This window comes from Apteryx rowi, unplaced genomic scaffold (genome assembly GCF_003343035.1).
Source record: "Apteryx rowi isolate R43461 unplaced genomic scaffold, aptRow1 scaffold_17, whole genome shotgun sequence".
Taxonomy (NCBI): Eukaryota; Metazoa; Chordata; class Aves; order Apterygiformes; family Apterygidae; genus Apteryx; species Apteryx rowi.
In genome coordinates, this window is record NW_020447974.1 from 4,992,798 (window position 1) to 5,016,455 (window position 23,658).

The 23,658-nt window shown below is 39.8% G+C and overlaps 1 protein-coding gene across 1 annotated transcript in view; it reads right to left on the bottom strand.

Annotated features, from left to right (window-relative positions):
• Positions 1-23,612, bottom strand: part of ABHD17C (abhydrolase domain containing 17C) — a 36,596-nt gene extending 12,984 nt beyond the window's left edge. Inside the window, exon 1 of the mRNA XM_026060660.1 lies at positions 22,695-23,612. Coding sequence (XP_025916445.1) covers positions 22,695-23,227 — 533 coding nt within the window. The 5' untranslated portion in view covers positions 23,228-23,612. The remainder of the gene's footprint in view (positions 1-22,694) is intronic.
• Positions 23,613-23,658: the final 46 nt, after the last annotated feature.

The following is a 23,658-nucleotide window of genomic DNA, read 5'->3' on the forward strand; positions in this document are numbered from 1 at the left end:
AGCACTATTTCATGGCATTTTCCTGGTACAAACTGTAATCAAATTATATTTTAATTTTTAATTGAATTATGCTGAATTGTTCCCTACCACTACTATTTGGAGAGAAAGCCTACAACTGTGAAATTAGGGTAAAAAGTTACAGCAATTTTTAATCACTAACCAGATGCATTTCTAAGAGCACAGTCTCAGTCATGTAAGTCTTATGGCAGCCATAACAAGTAATTACCACCTCCCACAACACTCAGGCACTTACTTCTTTTCCAAGCACTGTACTGCCACAAGCATTTGTGCGATCGCAGAGTGAACTGAAAGAGCTAAAAAAGCTCCTCTTTTTTGCAATTATTTTTCACCTGGATTAGTTCAAGCATGATGCATAAGGTGAGGGCAAGAGCAAAGATGGGTAGTAGCTTTGACTCACTAAGCAAAGAAAATACCTTTTGTTAGACCAACAAAGCAGGGGTGTGGGGAGAAACACAGGCAAGCTTTTGGGGCAGGCAAACCATTCTTCGGGTGTGTACCCCCCTTTCCCTCCCACTTAGACTAACTGGTCTAGTGAACAGTCATCTCTAGCAACCAATCTTCACATCCTCAGACCATTATGGCTATAACACCACTAGCAGAAAAGCAGCTTAGACAGCACCACTGCTTAATCCAATGGCTAGCCCATTCCTTATCTAGCATAGAACCGGTTAGGCCCAGTTCTGTAAGAGTTTGGTTGATCACAAGTTCAACAGAAGCTTATGTCATACTGTAAACACAGTATTCAAATGTGTCAGATGTTGAGATAGAGATTAATCCTTTCTGTGAAGGAAGAACCAGGAGATTCTGGTTCTCAAACTACTGCATCTCGTCTCAGGCACCACACTTCAGAAGAGAGGCAGAGACTTCAGAGAAGAGCAGCAAGAACAAGCAGGAATCCAGAAAAAAAAAGCCTGTGAAAAGATTTACAGAACTAAGATGTTATTCCAAAGAAAGAAGGCTAAGAAAAGGCACAACAACAGGTTTCAAATAAGAGGTAGCTGCAAAAAAGGAAGGAAATAGAACCCGTTACGCCCAATTTGAACAGGATGAGATGTAATGGGCAAAGATCACAGCAAAGCTGTTTAAGTTAAAATTCTTTCAGCATGTAACCCGAGGAAGCACTCCAGCAGACTGGCTAGTGAGAGCGCAGGATCCCCACCACCTAATGTTCTCACTGTCTTCAAGAACAGGTGAGACAGTCACTGGTCAGGAACAGGCTACAGGTCCTGCCTTGGGAATGGATGGGATGGGAATATTGGATGTCATTTGAGGTCCGTTCTAGCTCTGTCTTCTTCAGTTGTGTGTTCAGTGGGCTTCCTCACTAGAAAGTTTTTTTTGTAAATAAATAAGGATTAGTGCTTGGCATAAACCAAACAGTTTTATACAGCTGAGCTACACTGAGTAGCTTGGGGGGGGGGGGGAAGCTGAGGGGGGGTTATTTTGTTCATTAAAAACACTAGTTTCTCTAAAAACCTGCCCCTCCCTTTCAAATACAGCTTTAAATTACTTTGTGTTCCTTTGCCTTAAATGTAGACTGCTGACAATGTCATGTTTCCAAGTGTTAGATGCCTTCCCTAACCAAAGCAAATCTTCTGCTCAGGACTCTGAGCAAAAAACAAGCACTCACAAAAGGTAAACCCATTCCCTTCATTTTTTTCCAGCTTCAACAGTATCTTCAAATACAACCAAGTCCCTCCTCTCCCCACCCCCAGTTTTGTTGGAAGATTTCATACCACTCCACAGCAGCACTAAGACATGCTTGTCTTGCACATTTTTTGAGCAAGGTTACACTGTCCTAGTGCCTGGCCACCCATGGCCCCAGCTGAGCAGCTAGTAGGTAGCAGGGTCAGTCTGCAGACTGTCTTCTGCTCTCCAGAAATCAGGCTCTATCCACACCACTGCTTATTGCTAACGATCTCAGAGCAGAGACCATTCTACAAGCGCACTCAGACTGCATTCAAATTTTTCTAAGCATTTTTCTGAAATAGCAGAAAGATTCATGAAACATAAGAACATAAAATACATTTGATAGTATGCCCCATCAGCTGGGAAAGAAGGCTTCTGCAAATTTGCATTCTGGCAGAAATCTCTTCCAAGGTAGCTGAGCAGTTGCAAAATGTTGTGATACATAAAACAGAACGGGCAGAAAACACGCAGTCTGTGCTTGCAGAATTTTTTCTTTACGAGCTACCTAGTACGAACTCCTTTGTTTTCTCTTGAATTGAGAACTCAGTAGTATTTATAACCTCATTTCTTACCCTAATAACCTAGAATACTATTTTTTTTTTGTTTTGTTCATGTTAAGCTGCTCCTTTGTCTACCTCATGAACTAGCTTTTATAAACAACATACAGCTTTAGAATAGTTGYTCCCGCAGGACTGAGATCTCTATACACCCCCCACCCCCACCATAGCACCACCTCTTAATATATGAGAGAATAACAGAGTTATCATTAAACATGCATTGAAATTTAAGCATGAACTTGTCCCATGGGCACACCAATATGAAAAAAAATGACTGTTGAGGTACATTATTAACTCTTTCATCTTGAGGGAAGTTTAGTGAGAAGGCCACTGACAAGCAAAACTGGGCTCTTCTAGGCCACACACACACCAATTAGCAAGGATGTGGTCAAGTTCTCTGAACTTCTACCTTTATCATTCCACTATTTTACAGCAATACGATTAATTACAGCACTCTAATACTCAGTGTGCATTCATGCAGCAAGAGGAAGGGAGCAGTTTCCCAAATGAAGTCCCCTGGAGTTTTTCTTCAGTTTACCTGCTGATAGAGACCTTGACTGGTCAAGGGAGCACGACAGAAAAACAGTGTGGGAAGTCATGAACAAACCATTCCGATTCCAGCTGCACAAAACACTGTTTTCTGCTTGCAGGGAAACCATGGTTTACCTCTAATTTTTACAAAATATTATACATGTACTCCTTGTAGAACTGGTTGCTCAGTTCTCTGACTTTATGAATATTTTCTCCTTAAAAAAGGCTTCTTTTCTATAGTATATAATTACTTACAACTGAACAACCCCTGCTGAAAACATTCTAACATACAGTTACACCAGAGAAAAAAGCAAGAACACAACAAATGCATGAAAAGATGCTATTATGAATGTCATCTGGCATTTGCATCGCCTTCAGTAAGCTTCTGCTTTATGTGAAAATCTTCAGAGAGGTAACACCTTTCATTACACCAAATTACATAGTCAGAGAAAAGATCAAGTCTAACAAAAAAGATAATTCCAAACTAAACAAAAGGACAGGGAGTGTCTTTATATAATATAAAGAGTTAACCTACTAAAACACTTGAGAAGGGCACAGTATTCCTAGATGAAGACTATACACCTGCTGTGTGTTATACTGACAACAGTTTTCGCATTTCTCAAAAAGTGTTTTTAAATCACATTTAAACAATGAGCAGAGCTTTCTGACCTTGAGGACCTGCAACTAAAGACTGACTTCAAAACACTTCAAAAGTTATCAGCCTCTCATGAGTACTCACAGGGAGGGGAGAGAGACTCATAGTCAACATAGAAATAATTGCAAATTTAAAAGCAAAAAGATTTTCCTCTTAAAGGATGACAATATATAGGCATTATTCATCACCTTCTGAATACTCAAAAAGCCTATACACCAGCATAGTTATTTGCTTTACACTTATTTGCTCTTCAGTTATAAGAAAAAGGCATACCTTGACACCTTAGCAGTTTTTATGATATGAGACTGTAGTTTTGTTTTGTTTTTTAAAAAATCTCCCTACTCACAGGTGCAACTGCAATCAAAACCATGGTAAATTGAAAAAAGAAGCTAGTAACAGCGGAAACAGAAGTAAACAGATACATATATTCAAGTGTAATTTTTTTTTCCTTGCTTTAGTAATGTTAGAAACCAACTAGGGTTCTCTGCATTTGGTCACCAAGTTCAGGTTTGAAAACACACGCATGCTCTGCTCTCCTCAGTTTCTTTGCTTCTTCCAAAGCACTTTCTTAGAGAGGTCTTGCTTTATACCAGTTAGTCCCAAGACACGAGTAGATGGCATACTAAAATGAATCTCTCACTCCAGTTAGTTTAAAAATAGAGCATTGGAGTTACTTTAACTAAGTATTTTGCATTTAATTAAGATGCTCTGTAGCACAGAAGCATGCAAGACAAGTCTTGAACTTTATTTATCAAAGACAGGAAACCTTTACTGGCCACTAAGAACTACCTTTATTGACCACAGCATCAATAATTCACAAAAACTCAGTCAGCTACATTCCATTATATACTCTTTACTGTAACCGGCGTACAAAATCTATATAGCCAGTCTCTGCGGTACGTTTACATAACATGAGACAGAGGAAATTCTGTTACTTGCACAGTGAAGCCCAGTCCACAGCATCTCCAGGAGCGACGAATTCATTATCTTCACCCCCAGCTCCTCGCGCTCACCTCTAGCCTGCTGTGGTATTTTTATTTAAGCTGCATACATCACACTGTATGTTTGCTAATACAGTAGAGGTAAGACAAGTGATGATAATCCTCCCAGCATTTAAGAATGTGACATTTAAAAATATGGCAATCCTTTTAGCATTGCAAAATGCCTGCACTTTTGTTTCGGATAGCCTACACTCAAAAGCAGAAAATAGGATAAAAAATACACCTAAAATTGTACTCCTATACAGGCTATTAGGAAGAACAAGAAAGATTTGATGATCTCCATGTGCCTAAAAGGTATCTTTTTTTTAAATATACAGATTTCAGGTAATACATGTGTCAATCCAGAAATTGTTCTTGAAAAGTCTCCTCCAATTCCCTAGGCAACATTTAAAAAAACTGAACGCAAATATTAACAGTGGTTGTCCAGTCCCACAAATCTTGGGCTTTCACAGCCATTTCTTAAGTTTCAGCTGCTTCCAGGCGGGGGAGAACGCTGCCTCCTTGCCGAGGCAGGGATGCAGGGTGAGCGCAGGCCGCCTGGCTCGCCTCCCAGCTCCGGCAGCTCCCGCTGCTCTGGCGGCCCRTCACGTAACCCGCTCGCCAGCCTCGGCTCAGCGCTGGGACCCGGAGCCTTTGCCGGCCCGAAGGAAGCAAACTGCCTGCTCTCAAAGCACTTTTGTTAGGGAGCAGCGTTACTATTCCTGCAGTACCTCTTTACTGAGGCATCTGACACCTCCAGTAATCCTCAGCAGTGCTCCTAGCCTGACTCTGCTCCACGTGAGACACTGAAGCAGCTTTCTGAACATTTCCCTTACCTCCACATACCTACAGCACCGCACAGTGCAGTTTGAGGCATACCACCCTCCTGCAGCCCTGACAGCCGAGGGCTGCACCTATTCTGCATCTGTTCAAGTTTTACACCTCTGAATCACGAGCTGAGACGACTTATCCGAGAGGGAGCGTGGTGGTTTCTGACTCCGCTGCCGCCCGCTCCACCCATCTCGGAGGTTTCTCCCTTTCTTCAGGAGCGGCTCAGCTGCTCACGAAGCAGGAAATAACTGCCGAAGTGCACAAGCCAGATCAGGCGAGACAAAAACGGCACTAGCTGGTTTTCTTTAAATAGAACAAGCTACAGTTTCTGCAAGTACACTTATCACTATATAGGCATATATGCTGACCACCCTGCCCTCATGCAGCAACTCGTATGGATTCAAGGAAAGGTATTCCTATGGGTGTTATTTACTCATCCGTCTTAATTGGGGGGGGGGGGAGAAAAAGCATTTATACACAGTATACACCCTTTTTACCAACCAACATATGGCTTAAGTAGTACACAAAAAGTTAACTAGTTGAAAAATAATCCTTGCCCTAAAGTTTTTGACATCAGCTTTAACTGAACAGTCTTCACTAGGCATACCTATCTCAAGGAAACAAAACTAACCTTAACTTTTAATCACACTGCCAAACTCACCTAAAACTTCATTCTTCCAGGTTTGCATAGCTGATTAGATATACACACAACTTAATGAAAAAAGGCACTGTCAACATATCAGGATCATAAAACAGAAGTGCATGCAAACACTTCTGGAGGCAATTGTCTAGGTCCTCCTAAATATAAAAGAGTAGTTTTTGGAAGTGTTAAACTAAAGAGTGCTAAAACCAGCTCAGTTGAAGAGCACTGTCCTACCTGCGTGACAGAGGAATTAAATGGTTTGCCAAGCTGAAATTAATCCTTTGGACACAAATATTCTAAGAAAAGTAGCTGGTTACATGTCTTCACCTAGCATTTGGGAGGCTAAAGGGGAAAAAATTAAATAAAATTCAAAGCAGATCACTCTACAAGATTCAGAAACTTTCATTCATATAGGGCTGGGCCCTGAAACTGCTCATACAATTAGCCCCACCACTGAAACAGAAGGAAACGGCTTAGCTTTTTCTTTTGCTTTCTTTTGCTTTTTTTTTTTTTTAATTTTTGCCTTCCTTTTACATTTTCTTCCACCTATTTACTGTATTTTTATTTAGGTTTCAGTCTCTAAGCAAAAAGTCATTTCATCTATAGGTTTTACAAAGACCCTCATGTTTTCAGGTGATGAGAACAAAAGATTAACAGCATTAAGTGACTAGTTTTGCTACGGTTCACTGATATAACTTGCAATCTATTAAATATAACACGAGGCATTGATACAGCATTTTCCTCAAGTCATTTATAGACATTCATGGCTATATCCAGAAAACAAGCTGGTGAAACAGATGATACCAAACTGGGAGGAGTGGCCAATACACCAGAGGGCTGTGCTGCCATTCAGAGAGACCTGGACAGGCTGGAGAGGTGGGCGGAGAGGAACCTCATGAAGTTCAACAAAGGCAAGCGCAGGGTCCTGCACCTGGGGAGGAATAACGCCAGTCACCAGTACAGGTTGGGGGTTGACCTGCTGGAAAGCAGCTCTGCAGAGAAGGACCTGGGAGTGCTGGTGGACACCAAGTTAAGTATGAGGCAGCAATGTGCCCTTGTGGCCAAGAAGGCCAATGGTATGCTGGGGTGCATCAGGAAGAGTGTTGCCAGCAGGTCGAGGGAGGTGATCCTCCCCCTCTCCTCAGCCCTGGTGAGGCCCCATCTGGAGTACTGCATCCAGTTCTGGGCTCCCCAGTACAGGAGGGATGTGGCACTACTGGAGCAAGTCCAGCGAAGGGCCACAAAGATGATTAGGGGACTGGAGCATCTCTCTTATGAGGAAAGGCTGAGAGAGCTGGGCCTGTTTAGCCTAGAGAAGAGAAGATGGAGAGGGGATCTTATCAACATGTACAAGTATCTTAAGGGAGGGTGTCAAGAGGATGGAGCCAGACTCTTTTCAGTGGTGTCCAGCGACAGGACGCGAGGCAACGGGCACAAACTGAAACACAGACACTTCCATCTGAACATGAGGAAATACTTTTTCACTGTGAGGGTGACAGAGCACTGGAACAGGTTGCCCAGAGAGGTTGCGGAGTCTCCTTCTCTGGAGATATTCAAAACCCACCTGGACACGATCCTGTGCAACATGCTCTAGGTGACCCTGCTTGAGCAGGGGGGTTGGACTAGATGATCTCCAGAGGTCCCTTCCAACCTCAACCATTCTGTGATTCTTTGAACTGTTATATCCCCACAACAGAGGGGAACAAAAAAAAGTTGAACAGACTCAACAAAAAAGCAGGTGCTTGTATCTCAAATCCTACTACGGGAGGCAAAGTTAAAGCCGTTTTCACACTATTCTTCAAAGATCCCTGGAAACCTGAATGCAGTCTGTTACACAGAGCACCAAAGCCAGAGGCCTGGGAGGATTACGGGTGAGCTGGAATGGAAAATATCTCACAAGTATGAGCGGACAAGCTGGCTACATCACTTCTTCCCATCCAGAAGCATCAGTATAGCTCAGGTCATGCTTTGTGAGTCTCTCACAGAAAGAGGTAGCGAGGCCAAGAAGAGGGCAGAAAGGGATGACGAAGGAAGAAAAAGGCAGAGAGGCCCTGCTACAAAAATTGTTAGGATGTATGAGCTGGCCTAATATTCCTAAAAAGGACTGGCTACAGATAAATGTATCTGTTCCCATTATATGAATATTTTATCAACCAGCATTATACGAGGATGACTCAGCTGGTAGTAGGATTTCTCCTTCCCCTCTACACTTGCATTAATATCCTTATACACTATAGAAGAGCAAAGTTATTWAATAAGACTGGACTTCTCTCAAAGTTATGCAATATCTGATACACATTTAAGGGTTCTATGCAAAAGCTAAGTGCAGAAATGTCATGGCCAGTGTTATCCAGGAGATCATGCATCCTGTTTGGATAGTCCTCTTTAATTCTTTGGAAATATTTAATTTTTCTTTGAGCTACTCTGTAACCATTTCCATAGGTTTAAAGAAGAGAGGCACTATCTTCTTTGCCTTTAAAATGAAAACAACCTGCACTTCCATTGCACCTGCACTTTCACTATCTTGCGAACCAGAAATAGAAAGGCATTCTGCTTGGGTAAGCGACACTGCAACCTCTCTTTTTCCCCACACCCAAATAAGTGGAGAAAACGCCTATCAATTTTGTAAGTGCTGCAAACACCCTGAGCTTTATTACAGTGAGACACTGCACTTAGCACTTAGGCATCTGCTTTCAGATAAGTGGATAATATTCATGGCCTGTCAGAGAAACACTACTCTTCCGATGAATCTCTCCTGCCTTCTCTCAATTATACACTTTCAGCTAGATCCTTTAATTATTAAAAAAATACCCAAAGTGATAACTGCCACATGGAAGAAGATAGTCACTTCATGAAAACAATCTATTACTAAAAAAGATTTTTCCAGTATCTTTTCAGAAACAAGGAAATCTCAGCATTCTTTTGTTTCTCACCATTTTTTATATTGGCATTCTTACTTTTAAATCAGACTCATCAATTCACTTCAACTTTTGATATGGTACTCAAAATCCAATCTCAGGGTTTTAAGAGTAATTTTACAGACATATTCTAATGGAAAAAGGTATGGGGGGGGTAAAAAAAGTGAGGACACCAACAATAGCTTAGGCAATGCCTTTATAAATAAGCATACATTAATCATTCATTTCATGTTGATGTTAAAGATTAACTTTATGTTACAAAAACTTTTCCCTCCTATATCAACTACAGGTAATTTCTTAACTACATTTCAGGAGAAGGTGCATTAACAGGTACAGGGAACTAAAAAAAAAAAAAAAAGGAAAAAAGTAGCTTAAGGCTTCCTCTAGTTTACATCAAAGTCCTATATAAATGGGAAGTTATATTTCATTCCTAAACATCCTCAAGTTCTTCCACTCCTGTCTCTCAAGCATAGGCTGACTCGACCCTACCAGGATTAAAGAATTGTTGCTCCACAGAATCTATGCATTATCAAGACAATATTTAAACTTACACTATTTTACACTTCATTTTCCTCCTTGTGCATATTTATTCCTTTGATGAACTTTCAGCACATTGAATGTTCAGGCCCAGGAATACTCAACACTTGAATATAAAGCTAGGATGATTTAAAAAATTATATAGCAATCATCAGGATTAACAGCACCAGATATTCTAAAACAGCAGACCACAGATAACTGGTTTAGAGCTTAAAATCATATTTCCTAGTCAAAGCCTTTATCTTCACAAACCCAGGGGCTAAATCCCTCCTCCCCTTTCTCAGTTAATATTACTTGAAATCACACACATTAAAGTTTAGCATACAGTCACAGTTCCTCTTGTGTGTTCAGATGAAGGGCTCATAAAGCCTGCTTTGTGCTCTCCAGGAGTGGGACAACTTAGCACAAAACTAATAATTTATTAAAGAAACAGAGATGTTTGCATTTAATTACAAACAAACAAATTTAGTATCAGTAAATTTAGCTATATTTAAGTAACAGATGCTAATCTGAGAAATAGACATTTCAATAAGGGAGAATCAACAGTATTACTGGTCTAAATATTTAGAAAGGTATTAACTTTCTCATAACTTCCGCACATCCACATCGGAAAAATCAGTCCTGTAAGAAGGTCATATATCCTTGTTCAGCTTATCCAGCTACCTTATTTGGCATCATCTCTGGCTACTATGGAGTAAAAGAGGTTTTAAAGATAGTCAAATAGCATGCCTGCATACTTTGTTTTCTGCCAACACTGTATCTAGTTAGCAGGACCAATTGCTTTTGGAATCAATCTGGTGAAAGATTTCTTGCTAGCCAGCTTCTTTTCCCTCAAAAGAGGATGCTTACCAATTATCAGACAGCTACTCCAACAGCAGCACCAGTACCTAGCTGTGCATCAAGACCAATTATTAACGCAATCACTTAAGTGCTTCATTCCAGCCGATGCTAAAGGTAGAAACTGGCTTCCCGGACTATGATGTTATTCAGCATGTTGTTTGCCTCTGTCTGTGATGCAATTCTGGCAAACCAAACCCTACTTTGTTGCAGTATCACCAGAGAACAACTGGTTATGCAGGAAGAAGTGTTATCAGTTCAACTAAGTGCTGCTTTGGCACTCAGCTGCGTACAATAAACCAGCACAGCATAAAGAAACGCCTTGTGTTGTTGGAGTTCCTAATTTTGAAATAAAAGATAACAGCGCAGTGTTTGAAGGAATAGGTGTATTAATGTCTACATAAGGGCTGAACGCCAATTTGGATAGCAACATTATGCCTATGGAGGTTTTCTGCAGCTTCACCGTTCCATAACAAATGCACTTTTAGTTATAAATCGCCGCTGTGTTTCCCCAGCACCACTGTTCGCAGCTAGCCCTCCCTGCAGTTACATTTTACGAGTGAATAGTTTTTCCCCTTCTCCTAGTACTACAAAGCCTGCAAGGAGGAAGCAAAATAGAAATATTTAATTAGAATTTTAAAAGAAGAATATTTAAAGAAAGCATGATCAGATATTACTCTGAATGGCAGAAAAGAACACCTTTCACATTGGATTATTGCCCAGAAACACTGGGAGCGGTGAAAGAAGGGAAAAAGAAGAGTATCAAATCAATGTTTTTAAATTCAGTCTCTCTTCTCCTCCTTAAAATCCAAGTAACAAGATGAGCTAAGTTTAAGCTAACATTGCCTTCTTTTCCAAATTGACACTTGCTTCATCATTAAAAAAAAAATTACTGTGACTGACCAAAGAGACTAAGAATCCTTGGTTCATTTTTTCCTGCTGCTGAAATGCAACAAGTTCAGGACTACATCCAGATAAGAAACATCCAAGATACTTAGGTGGAATGTTCTTCATTATGATCATTATTTAAGTGCATTTTTGGATGGAGAGGGTAGTTTCCTGAGATAATTAGAAGATGCCAGTTTCTATTTATGTCAAGTGTCTGTTCAGTGCCATATGCAAAATGGACTACAGCTCTTAAATGAGCTTTGACAGAAGGGCATCCAGTTTGGAAGGGTGGTGTATTTGGCACCAGCTTGCTCAGTCTCGGCAGAATAATAAAGGATAGAAAAGAACTCAACAGAACAAGGAGACTTAACAGCCTTCATACCCTCAAAAAAAAAAAAAAGGGGGGGTCAATACGGAGGATTTATGACAATCTAATCTTTTATGGCAAAAATTCAGATCCAAGTCATATTCAAGACCATTCTGATCTTTTAAACCACTGGCACCTTGGCTCTTCGTTAAAGCAAATACAAACCAAAATAATTTCTTTCTTGGAAAGACAACTATATTTGAGCTTGTATGCCTTCACAGATAATAGCTTCTGTATTATCAGACTAATTTTGAGCATAAATCATAAAAACAGGATATAGAGCTAACTGTACTGGTTTTGTGGACAAAGGACTTTAGGAGTGAAAAAAATCACATTACATGAATAATTAGCAAGAGCTCAGGTGAAAGGCCAGAGGGTTTCTGTATCAGAGAAAAAGGAGTTTGGAAGCTGGTAGAGAGTCAGCATAAATCTAAACCTTATAGGCATCCTGGTCAGGTTTTAGGTTGAACACCACTTAGTATCTTAAACTACTGTTCTGACTTCTGAAAAGGGTGCTTCTTATGTCAAAAAGATTCCTGAAACCCATGCAAAGTCACAAGGTAATTATTAACCAGTTTGAGACAAAGGTTACATGCTCATAAACTACTATACATAAAAATAGCAACACCGGACCCCACCTCTTCCTACAACAGCTTCAATACTTTTACAGCAGGTTAAGCTTGATAAGATATTCATATCTAGACTGAAACACTAAAATTTTCTATAGCATTATCAACACACATTAAAACTATGCCTTTACTAGAAAAAGACAAGACTTTATAGTAGGGAGCAACGAAAAAATTATTGTGAATAAAATGTGCAATACAGCTCAATATGCAAGTTGAGGGACATCTCAGACTAAGGGGAGGAGAATACTGACTGGCTCTTGACCAGCTGCCCCAAGGTAAGAATTATCCAGGGAACACTCCCAAAACAGATTTTATGCAGAATGGACTATTTCAATTAAGAAAATAACACACACATGCTTTTGGAAAAAAAAAGCTATAAAACTTTGCTAGTTTTGTAGCAAATGAAGAGCAGGTTGGAGAAGGGTTTTCTAAATTTGCCCCTGGAGGACATGCTTCAAAAACAAGTCTGTTTTCTAGAAAAGATGCCACTTTCCCTAGGCTGTCATAAAGCTAACATCCTACTTTCAGTGGTATAAATTCATCAGATGTTGGGGAAGACTATACAGAGATTGGACAGAGATCAGTATCTGCACAAACAAACCAGTCCAACACTTAAGGCAAGCTAACTACTCAAAAATTCCCTTGAAGTGTAAATGGTTCCACATACAACAAATGCAAAATGCTTAACAGAAGTCTACCCCATATTACCATTGGCTTCTCTTTTACTTTGCATAAGATTTTCAGTTTACTGTATTGTGTAATAGTTGATATGACCTTCTCAAAGGCAAATGTTCTGGTTTAATTTATTATTAATAACTCTTAAATTTCCTGGAATAATGATTAAATAATCTAAATATTATCTCAGTTCATCTATGCACTGGAAAGAATGCATAGTAGGTTTTGCTGCTTTGTTGATTTTGAACACCATTTTTCAAGTTCCATCAGAAGAGATCCAAAGCAAAGCTAATAGCAAGTCAGCAGTACAGAAGAATGGCCAGAAAGATTTTACAATCTGAGCAAAACCCTTTCTAAACAACCCTCTTATTAAAAGGAAAACATTTCAAGCAGAATTATTTCAAGAGTGCTTTCCTAAGAAAAATGTTGAAGTTGGTTTCAGGATTTTCAAACCTGTTGGATCCCATTATTCATTAGTCCATATTTGTTCATTTGCTGTTCATTTGGCATACAAATGAAGTGGATGCACCATGTCACAGAAAGTTAAAATTAATGGCTCTAAGCCACCAGTATCTTAAGAAATTTGGCAGTGTTCTGCTTAAAAAAAAAATCATTGAGAGCTACTAGCTGACACTGCCTGACTTGAGAAGGGTTATTTGCCAGACACTGATGTATGCAGCTTGTCTCAGCACCATGCCTTGGCTGATAAACAAGGCTGACGAGGGTCAAAGTTCTTAAAGTGAAATTTCTATATGTAAATGGCATTTTTGAAACTGGTACAGTAATACAGATCTTTGTAAAAGCCTACCCCAAACTGTCTAAACCACCAATGAATTTCAAATTAACAGTAGAAAATAAGAAGTATTCTCATCTTGAAAGATGTACCTAGAAAGAATTTCAAGCAACCATACCTATAAGCAATATTACTTTTGGGAAAGCACAAATTTTTCATAAATTCACATACAAAAAAGTTGAGGCAATACTTTGAGATTACTGTTAATTTAAATGTTTTCCTCTGGACTTTTGAGGCAAATGCACTAACTTAAACCCTTATCTTGCATATCAACCTCATTTTGCATTTATGAACCCACATGGAATTTCCCTACTTGAAAGTTCTGTGAAGATTTCATGGATATATTTCATGATTGTAGGGGTTTTCCCAAAGACATGGAAGTGCTCATAAAGACAGATGAAATCAAGGGAGGCAGGTGAGGGTAGGAAATCAAACCAGATCCTACTGTTTAGCACAGTGTTGCGCCTTTGCATTATTTGGTCTTATGGTCAGCAAATCCAACCACAACATAATGCCAATGTAGGAAAAGTTTCATTCTACAAAACTAATAGTAGTTAAAAAAAATAGGTATGAGATAGATAGCACCAGTATAATACTATCATTATACAATTGGCCTGTATTTGCACTTTTCTGAGACTGTATGCAGTCAATCTAGCTTCATGAGCAAGCTTGCCACAAAAGTGCATTTTTCTCCAAGTAACCTTTGCAATAAGGAATGCAAATATGTTCTCAGTCCTTAAGCTGATGCTCTGTACTATTTATCCCATTCTATATTCTTAGTTGTCTATTAAGAGCACCTTTATTTCTCCGTGTTCATTTATAGTTTGCTCAGTTTACAAGCCACACATCCCACATGCTCACACAACCTGGAACACAAAAAAATAAAACGCCAACAAAATGCTCCTTTTGACAGCAGGAATGAAACACAGCTTCATCAGAGGTCAGCCTGAGCGTGCAGCCACTTATGCCACTCATCTAAAAATCTGAAAGCAAGTCAGTCAAGATGAAGTAAGACTTATTGGATCATTGAAACTGCTTATTCACAAACTGGTCCCACGTGTTCTAACAAGAACAAAATGCTAAATCTCTAAGCTGTAAGCTTAGCTCCAAATGCTAAGCTTCTGCTTCATGTCCAAGCAACTCGGCTAACTTTTGAACACCTGTACTTACCTGGGCAGTCTCCATCTCCACTGTAGTTTCCATTTTCCCTCCCTTCTGTAACAATTCCACCTTGGATCATACTTTGGTGAAAGTGAGATTTTCTACTGCTAAAAGTTACTGATATGTGAAAGCGAAATGCATATTTCTCTAGTGCATCACACTTATAAAAAAAACAAACACAAACACAACAAAAAACAAAAAACCACCCCACACTTCATCCAAATCTTTCCTTTTATTAAAAATACCAACACAGAATTCTAGAGCTAAGGTCCAAAGCTCAACCTTCCTTCCATCACACTTGCTTTGCATCTTCTCCATTTAGACTGCAGACTGGAAACTTCCTCGTACATTCAAAGCTGAACCAGCTGTGCTAGTTTGGTTTTGTATCACAAAACAGAACAATGATAACATTAAAAGATTAATTGTTAAATGCTGGGCTTCTTGCTGCTGTAAGTACTAGTCTCTAGTGATCTCAATTCTCCGCTATACACTTATTTCTACAGATGCAAACAGGTTGTCCAATTACTGTATTTTAGTCCCTACAAAATTAATGTTTGAGAGTTAGAACATTCAATATAAGCTCAAAATTATGTGAGGAGAAAATTAAGAGCTACTGCAGTTCAAAAATTGCAGCATGGGCCTTGCCTGGTTTCAAACAAGGCACGTGGATGCAGTGCCTTCAGTTCCCCCCAAGYGCAGTGGCAACTGAAGTGATCTCCTGAAGCTCATCAACAGAAGGAGTTCTGCCCCGCTTAGCTGCTAATTGGCAAAGCAAACTGGTACATGCATGAGCATGTTACCTTCAACACATTCAGAGCTTATTTTATGATGCATTTCAACTGCTCCCAGCGCAGCCTTGTAATTGAATTATTTTTGTGAGGGAGGGTAGAAAGAAATGTTAGTTATTCATTAAATTTATTACTAGCTTTAGGGAAAAAAAAAACAGCAATGTTATCTGTCCATTTAACTTAGTGCTACACAATTTGGGGACTTGGCTTTAAAGCCAACATAGAAGGCAACTGAGGGATTAGTTTCCTGATATTTTGCTTAAAAAATATATTTGGGGCAGGGTTTAATGGTAAAAGTTGCCATAACCAGATTCCCCGCTCCCCCAGGCAAATTTCATCTTAAAACCAAACACGTAATTCAGATATGCTAGGCTCCAAATGGCTAATTGCTCAGCATTTCTTCTGCACTATTGTATCTTCACGTGAGGAAGCAGCACAGAACCAAAAACAAACCAACCAAAGCCTGTTTTTTTCCAATCAATATGGAAATATTCACCTGCTCAAAAATTGTCAAAGTTTTCCTCACAAAACCAGTCGCTGACAGATGACCCTTTGCAGTAGTTTAAATGTTACTCCTCAGATAATTTATTCATGGCACTTCTATCCTCAGGTCTCTGGAGTCCTGGATAATATTGCTAATTATTTTCTTTTTTGGAAGGGGGTAGGGAGGTGGCTTGATTTTTTTTTTTTTTTAATTTATACTTACAGGCACAAGTAATGAGCTACTGTAAACTTAGCTCAGCACTTAAAACACTTCACAATAACAGAGTACCAGTTGGATTTGGGATGGATTTTTTTTTGTTTTTGAGGTTACAATGGACTGGAGATTCGCCCTGGCTCCAAAGTAAAACCACTGGGGCTTACGCTATTCAGCTCACACTCTACTCTTAGGAGCAAAGTGAATGAATGTAAATGCTACCAGCAACACGCTCAGGTCAGAGAGCCACCTTGTAACAAGGGGCAGCTGAGTCTCAAAAGGCAGCGTACGACTTTATCCAGACAGAGGAAGGCAAGGAGCTTGCCTGCCTGCCTTTCTCATATACAAGTTAATCTATCACATGGCACTAAAAGCCGATGAAAATCCCAAGTTGCTTCAGCACTCAAACCTTAATGATGTGTCCCTCTAGAACCCTTTATGGACAACGCTCCGATTACGTCAAGAGCCAGCCCTATAACCTATATGGCAGGGTAAAACAACACGGCCAGCTCAGGCTGCTGAATTTCAGAACTATCTACATACAGGATAACAACCGTTGTTACCCAAAGGTTCATCAGCAGCTTATTTCCCCCTCCCCAAAACACAACATTAGTTGCAAAGCACTATTGTCAACGAAAACTTCATTTTTTTAAACAAGCTTTGATCTTACAATCCTGACAGAAGTAGGAAAACGCTTAGCAAAACTACTTTCTCTTACTGCAGTGACTCAGCTGTGTAATGTGACACCAAGGCTCAGTAAACATTTTGGATAACTTTGAACATCAGAGCACCTGTTTTAAACAGTTGTTGGTATTTGTCCCTGGGATGCTCATGGTCTGACTTCATCGCTGCTCATCGCCTAGACAATGACGAGAGACTGTTTTGTACGTTTCTATTTTTAAGCAATGTTGTATGCAGTTTTCCTTGAAGTACTGACCATGGTAGGTAGAATAAGTTAAGTTTTAGAAAACAGTTTCTTTAAAAATTAATGAGCATGCATTACATAAACCTTTGCAAACACTGTATCAACACTATTAAAAAACTGGAAGTGGGAATACCCTGTTATAGTTAATGATAGCTATGATAGAAAACCCACAAATCTAAATCCACGGATGTAGTTATGAAGCTGCACTTGTGACAGGCTCAGGGAAGCATATTTAGAACACGAGGAGTCTACTGAGATTGGAGAATATCTAAAAAATATTACCTGGAACAACTGCAGTAAAAGGCAATACATGAAAACACAGATTAGTAGTTTGTCTGTTCAACTTCACCCTACTCTTAAGATCCGCTGTTTCGAAAAAACACATTATCTACAGCTTACCTATAATTTAACCCTGCCTACCAGGTAATAAACCGTGAACAAGGAAGTACAGTGGAACCCAGAACGCAGTATTTATAATGACTCAGCCAAGCACAGCCTTCGGCCATCTAACAAATTTACTTTGCCAATTTTGTATCAAAAGCCCTACATTTTCACTTATATATTTTTATCTGAGGAATACACACTTGCAGTAGCAGACACTTTAGTAGCAACCTGGAGAAATCACTAAGCTGAACACTGACAAAGTCCTAAAGTTTTCAGATTAGCAAAAACATCACTGCCCTGAGAACTACACATACCCTTTTATGGTTTCAATGCTTAATCTATGTACAGGAGCAAACTGTAAACCCCAGCTACCTGACAGTCTTTACCAACAGATTTTTCATAAAATGGGTATATCTAAGTTCAGTGGTAGAAGGGTGATGTGATTCATAGCAAGTGACAGAACAAAATACGCACAAAAAATCCTCTTGGAAAGTTACACTGTTTATTCCTACTATAAAACATTTTGGGGAAGTGTTGAATGTTTCATATTTGTCTCTGTAATAAGTCATGACTCCTGCCCTCCCAACCTTCCCAAATGTGCACATCACAAATCGTTCAATTAAACACTTTGTTGGACACTGAGCGGGAAGAAGCGAATAAGGCTAAATCTTTAAGAGGGTTGCAAGGGACTGTACAGAACAAAAAAATCTTTAAGTCAACTCAGTGTTGAAATACTCAGTCCAAAGAACTCAGACTAGATGACACATGGCAAGACAGTGCTAATGAAAGACTTTGTTGCAAAGAAAATTAAATTAGAAATAAACCATTCTGATAAATCAGGAAAAAAAATTTGAAGCTATTATTAATTAGGAAGCTGTAGCCACTTAGCAAATCAGAATGGAGACTGACTAAACTGATACAACCTCAGAAGATTAGTTACCACTCTAGACTAATCCAATTAGATGCGTGTCCTGATTTTACTTAAATGACAACTGCAACACTTTTCACCAACTCTTACAAAGGAAACATCAATAAGGGGAGAGAGGGAATCAGCACTGTCAATAATAAAATACCCCTAATAACAGAAGTTTTTAATTTTTTTAAAACATCACATTTGAGGAAAAAGTTTTAAAAAATTACTTAAATTCTAAACAATCTGCCATCCATTATTAAAAGCCCCTGCATTTAATTATATTATTTCACCATTCAATTCCTTTCATCATGGCAAAAAGATGAGTTCTAGTGACTATAAAGTTTCTATTGACAAAAGCTCTCTTATGAACTGAATGACAAACTCAAATGTACATGTTTTGGGAATGAAATATTTAAACGTTACAATAAAATCTGTTATTTATCAAAAGCCTAAATAGAAGCAGAGGATATTAGAATGGTTTATATTGTGCACCAGGAATAAATATCAAGCTATATTTCATTAACTGCAACAAGAACAGCTCTTCTAAGCAATTTATTAACTATGTGTTCTTCACCTCCTTTCAATATCCAGAATTTGGGCTGATATTATCCTCTTTGATACTCTCCTTTGGAATCAGAGATTTGGGGGAAGCAGTGCCTTCTTTCATTTGACTGGGATTTTAAACTATTTCATAAATCTTTTCCAAGTGTTTACAGAACCTACAAATTGAATTTATTACAAATACTGTGTACAGTACAAATACTACAAAGGAAGAGTCATGGCTATGTATCTGTACGCAAACTCTAGGTGTGGATCCTGTTTAAGTACTATAAATTTTCTTAACATTAAAGTGTTAGCTCTCTTGCCATGTGGAATTCATGGAAAGAGAGAAAAAAAAACCCAAATCAAGTCATTCTGTGTGAATGCTGTACTGAGTCAACCAGATATTAGGATAAGAGTTAATCACATCTCAGTAAAAAGCACCAATTTAAAACCATATGGACCATGACAGAACACAGGGTCTGATATACCTTCTTTTCATTCTGGTTCTATTTTCGGAACAAGCAAAACTAAAACAGCCCAACATGCCTAAAACAAAGTATTCACAAAAAAAGTCATCTGAAGCAATGAAACTAAAGATTTTTTGATGAGAAATATTTAGGTACCAGATGGAAATTTGTTAATCAAGTGGATACTGGATGATTATTACCTGATATAGGAACTACAGCAACCATTGCTACAGTTAGACATCTGAAGGAACATCTATTACAAACTCATTCTAAGGAGATAAAAACTATATATATATCAATATCTTTCTTATTCTGAAAGACAGTTACCATTCAAACTTATTAATTAGTAAAATTAGTAAAATTACTAGTTAAGAGTATATTCATAAGGAGAAATAATCATTTGGCTAGCAGTAAGGAAAATAAGTTACTGTTTATTCCAAGCAAAAAGAAGAAAGAATAGTTCAATCATCAACCTATCTTTAGAGAATAGATGTGAAATTGAACAAAAAACTTGCATGACTATTTTTCATCCACTGTTGATAATGTTGATGATGTTTTTATAATCATTTGTTATATACAGTTTGATACCTCAATGCTTATGTGATAGCAAGATCCTCATTTCAGTAACTTGAGCAGTATGGTCAAGAATTTGTAGCCATATTTGTAATCACAGTCAGTTTATTATCATTTCAAAAATTTGGCAGCAATCTGTTTTGTCCAAGTGTAGTGTTAATTCCTGTCTTACATGGGGCAACTCTCAAAATATTCCAATAAATTAATATTTGCTAAAGATCAGTTGCACTTCACAGGCAAAATTTAAAAATAAAAATAAAAAAATCCAAGATTTCCAGCATTTTAAGGATTCCTTTCTGCCGCCAGGTAGAATGGCTGGTGGACTCAGAACAGCAACAGATTCCCACAGAACTTACACAGATAACTAAATGCTTTTCTATGACATAGTGAACCCGATCTATTTTAAGACTTTACTTTTAACTTTGCATTACAGTTCACTGCCATATGATTACAGGCCAAATATTAGGAATTTGCATCAAGAACAAAAGCATACATATACAAACTCTTGAAAGCAACTACTGAACCCCTGTAACAGAAGTGGCATAATACGACATTTCACATCAACTTGTAGTCTTACAGTAGAATCTTTCACTTAATCGTAAGTTGTATCGATTTATTAATAGAGCTAAAAATGATCAAAGCTTTGCAACATTCATGTTACTGCTTAGAGAATTCATAAGCAGGAAGACTATTGTTTTGGCTCATACTTGTTACGAAGAAAATCATCTGAGAGAACAGATTCTATTGATTTTTTTAAAAGCTTACATTTTACAGTAACTGAAACCTTTAGTGGACACCTCAAATACTGCAATATTTCCTTTAGCTCCTGAAAAATCTTACCAATTGTAACACAACTAGTCTAAGAGGATGCTCAAAAATAGCACTAAGATCTGGGATGTACAAATATAGCAAGGTAGGAGCTGGCAAATTTCAACCCCTCAAGTTAAGGGGAGAACAGAACCTAGATCTTGTATAAGCCACAGAAAGGACTCTCATATAAAATTATCAGACTTCCTCCAGTCATACTTTAATAGAAAGAGCCCAATCCCTTCAGAGCAAACTAAGCACATGTTGGGATTGCCCATTGCATCAGACTTCAAGAGACTTGAAGTGAAGGATCCCCTAGTTTCTGGATCTTCATTAGTCTTAAACAGGTACTAAATGCCTGTCAAGACACAAGCAGTTCCAAACAGACATGAAGGAACTTTCCCAGAGCTCTAGAAAGCTTTCATGAGAAAAATTTCATCAAATAAACAATAAGTGAGATACAGAGAAAGCACAGAACCGAAGGACAAGCATTAGCCAGGCTTGGCTTATACATAGCACTTTTCCTCCCTTAAAGCTTATTTACAGCATGCATATGCATCATAGGGCATTTGAGCCTATATTCTGGATACAGTACATCCAAATTATTTCTTTACATTAGAATATATTACTTATATTCAAACAACATTTATATTTTTTGAATTTTGTAGAACCTGGAAAATAAACCCAGAATCTGTTTTCCTCACCAAAGATTTCCAGGTCAGATTTCCCTCACAATCTTAACCCGACTTGGGTAGACCACTGTCAAAAGTCATTTGGATTCCACAACTGACCAGTCCTTGGATCCTTCAAAAGCCAATTATCAAATTAGTAACAACTCCTGTCACTATTTCTGAAGTGGGCACCTACCCCTACAGTAGACATTAAATACTCATTTCACACAAGCCAAGTTCATCCACACAACCCCAGCGCCAAGAACAGAAAACATCCATAGTTCTTTTCTCTTGCTCTGCTGCAGCAATTCAAGCTTTTTAAAACGTATCTCCTTCAGGATACAATCTGTGAGGTCCCAGTTTAAGAACCACATATGCAATAGCAAATGGAGCTCATGGTTTCTGTGAACAGAAGAGTCAGCAGAGGCCCAGAGCTGGCAGACAGTTGTAGTGAGGAGTCAGAGGCAGCAGCTCTGCTCAGGAGTTCCTAGAAGTCACAGGCTCCCTGTGCTCCTGCTTGCCATGCTGCCTTGACAGAGTCTTCTCATTGCTCTTCTACCCCTTTGGATGCCACCTACTTCGGCATCTCCTCCTGGCAGGATCCCCAGCTCTACTTCCACTTGTCAACACTTTTCCCTTCCACCCCGCTACCCCAGCCAACTTGATAACAGTTATTTGGTTGCCAAAAGCGAAAGACGTACATGTCACATGAGCTTGCATGAAAACTCAGATTCATCACAGAAAGCTAGCAGTTCTTGGTAAGCACTAGCCTAGGCTACTGCCAAAGGCAGTCAATGCTTTGGCTTGACTGGGTTAACTCATAAGCATAGACAATGGTGGGCAAGGTTTACACCAGTGCAAAATCTTGAACAAAAGAGGTTTTTTGCACCCTGCAAACTCTGATTTCAAACTGCAACCCATGCAATAAGAATACCACCTGCTTGCAGTGGATACTTGCAATGGTGAAGCAATGGACAACACAATACAATTGACTGACCCAGAATTCAGAAAAGCCCAAGGATGAAGCCTTGCCCATCCTTTTAATGAAGCCTTCCAGCAAATTACATTGTAGCTGTTGATGGAACACCTGATGACACCTCAAAATAACCATCTGCAGACCCTTTCCCTCCACCTCTCAGCAGGTTAGCTGTTCAGACACTGAATTTATTAGGATTAAATGGATATGCAGAAATATCTTGTCCCCAACATCCATTTACCTTGTCCTGAGGGCCTGCCAGGCTGCATCAATGTCTGCGTACAGGTTTTTCTCAGAGGGCTTGCCGGTGCTCACCCCGTAGCCAGAGTAGTCATACGAGAAGACGTTGCAGTTGATGCGGGAGCCAAGGCCAATATAGAAGCTGCACATCTGGCCCAGGTCCACTGCATTACCGTGCGAGAAGAGCAGCGTGTACCGGCCAGTGGGGGCACAACGTACGAACATGCAGCCCAGCCTGTTATCTCGCGCCGTGCGGGAGAAGAATACTTCCACGGCATCCAGTTCCCGCTGTGAATACTGCCAATCCGCCCGCTCGCTCAAGTGCAGGCTGCAGGTGCCCGATCCCGTCGGGGTGCCTGCTCCCGCGGCCGCCCCGGCCTCCTGCTGCTGCTCGGGCTGCAGCACCGTGTACGTGGGCTCCGGGGGCAGGAAGGCCAGCTTGGCAGCGATGCGGCTGGGGCAAGGCGGGCAGCAGAAGAGCCAGCACAGCTCACCCAGAGAGAAACCGTTCATTCTGGGGCCTTGTTCTGGCATCAGAGACACCGGAGAAAAACTAACCTACGCGGGGAAGAAATCGAACCAAACGGCCCGCAGCCCTCCGCCACCGCAACCTGCGCACCTTCCCGTAAGCCTCCTGACTGCCCTCCCAAGCAGACAACGGCTACCTTTGAGGAACTACAAGTCACCAAAAATAATACGGCTCTTCTAAGCCAGGAAACGCATTCGGAAGAAAGCCCACAAAACATACACCAAGTACAACCGGCCCTTAAAACCCTACAACTGACGCTCCAGCAAATGCAGCCCTCTAAATCACCACCCTAGCTCCCCTTAGAGGGGGGGGGGGGGAAAAGTGCACATTTATAAAACCGACCCCCAAGCCCTACGACTCAGTGCAGCCCTCCGGAATTACCCAAAAGCAGACGCCCCCGCACCAGAGCTGCCCCCGCCCGAGCACGCAGCTCGCC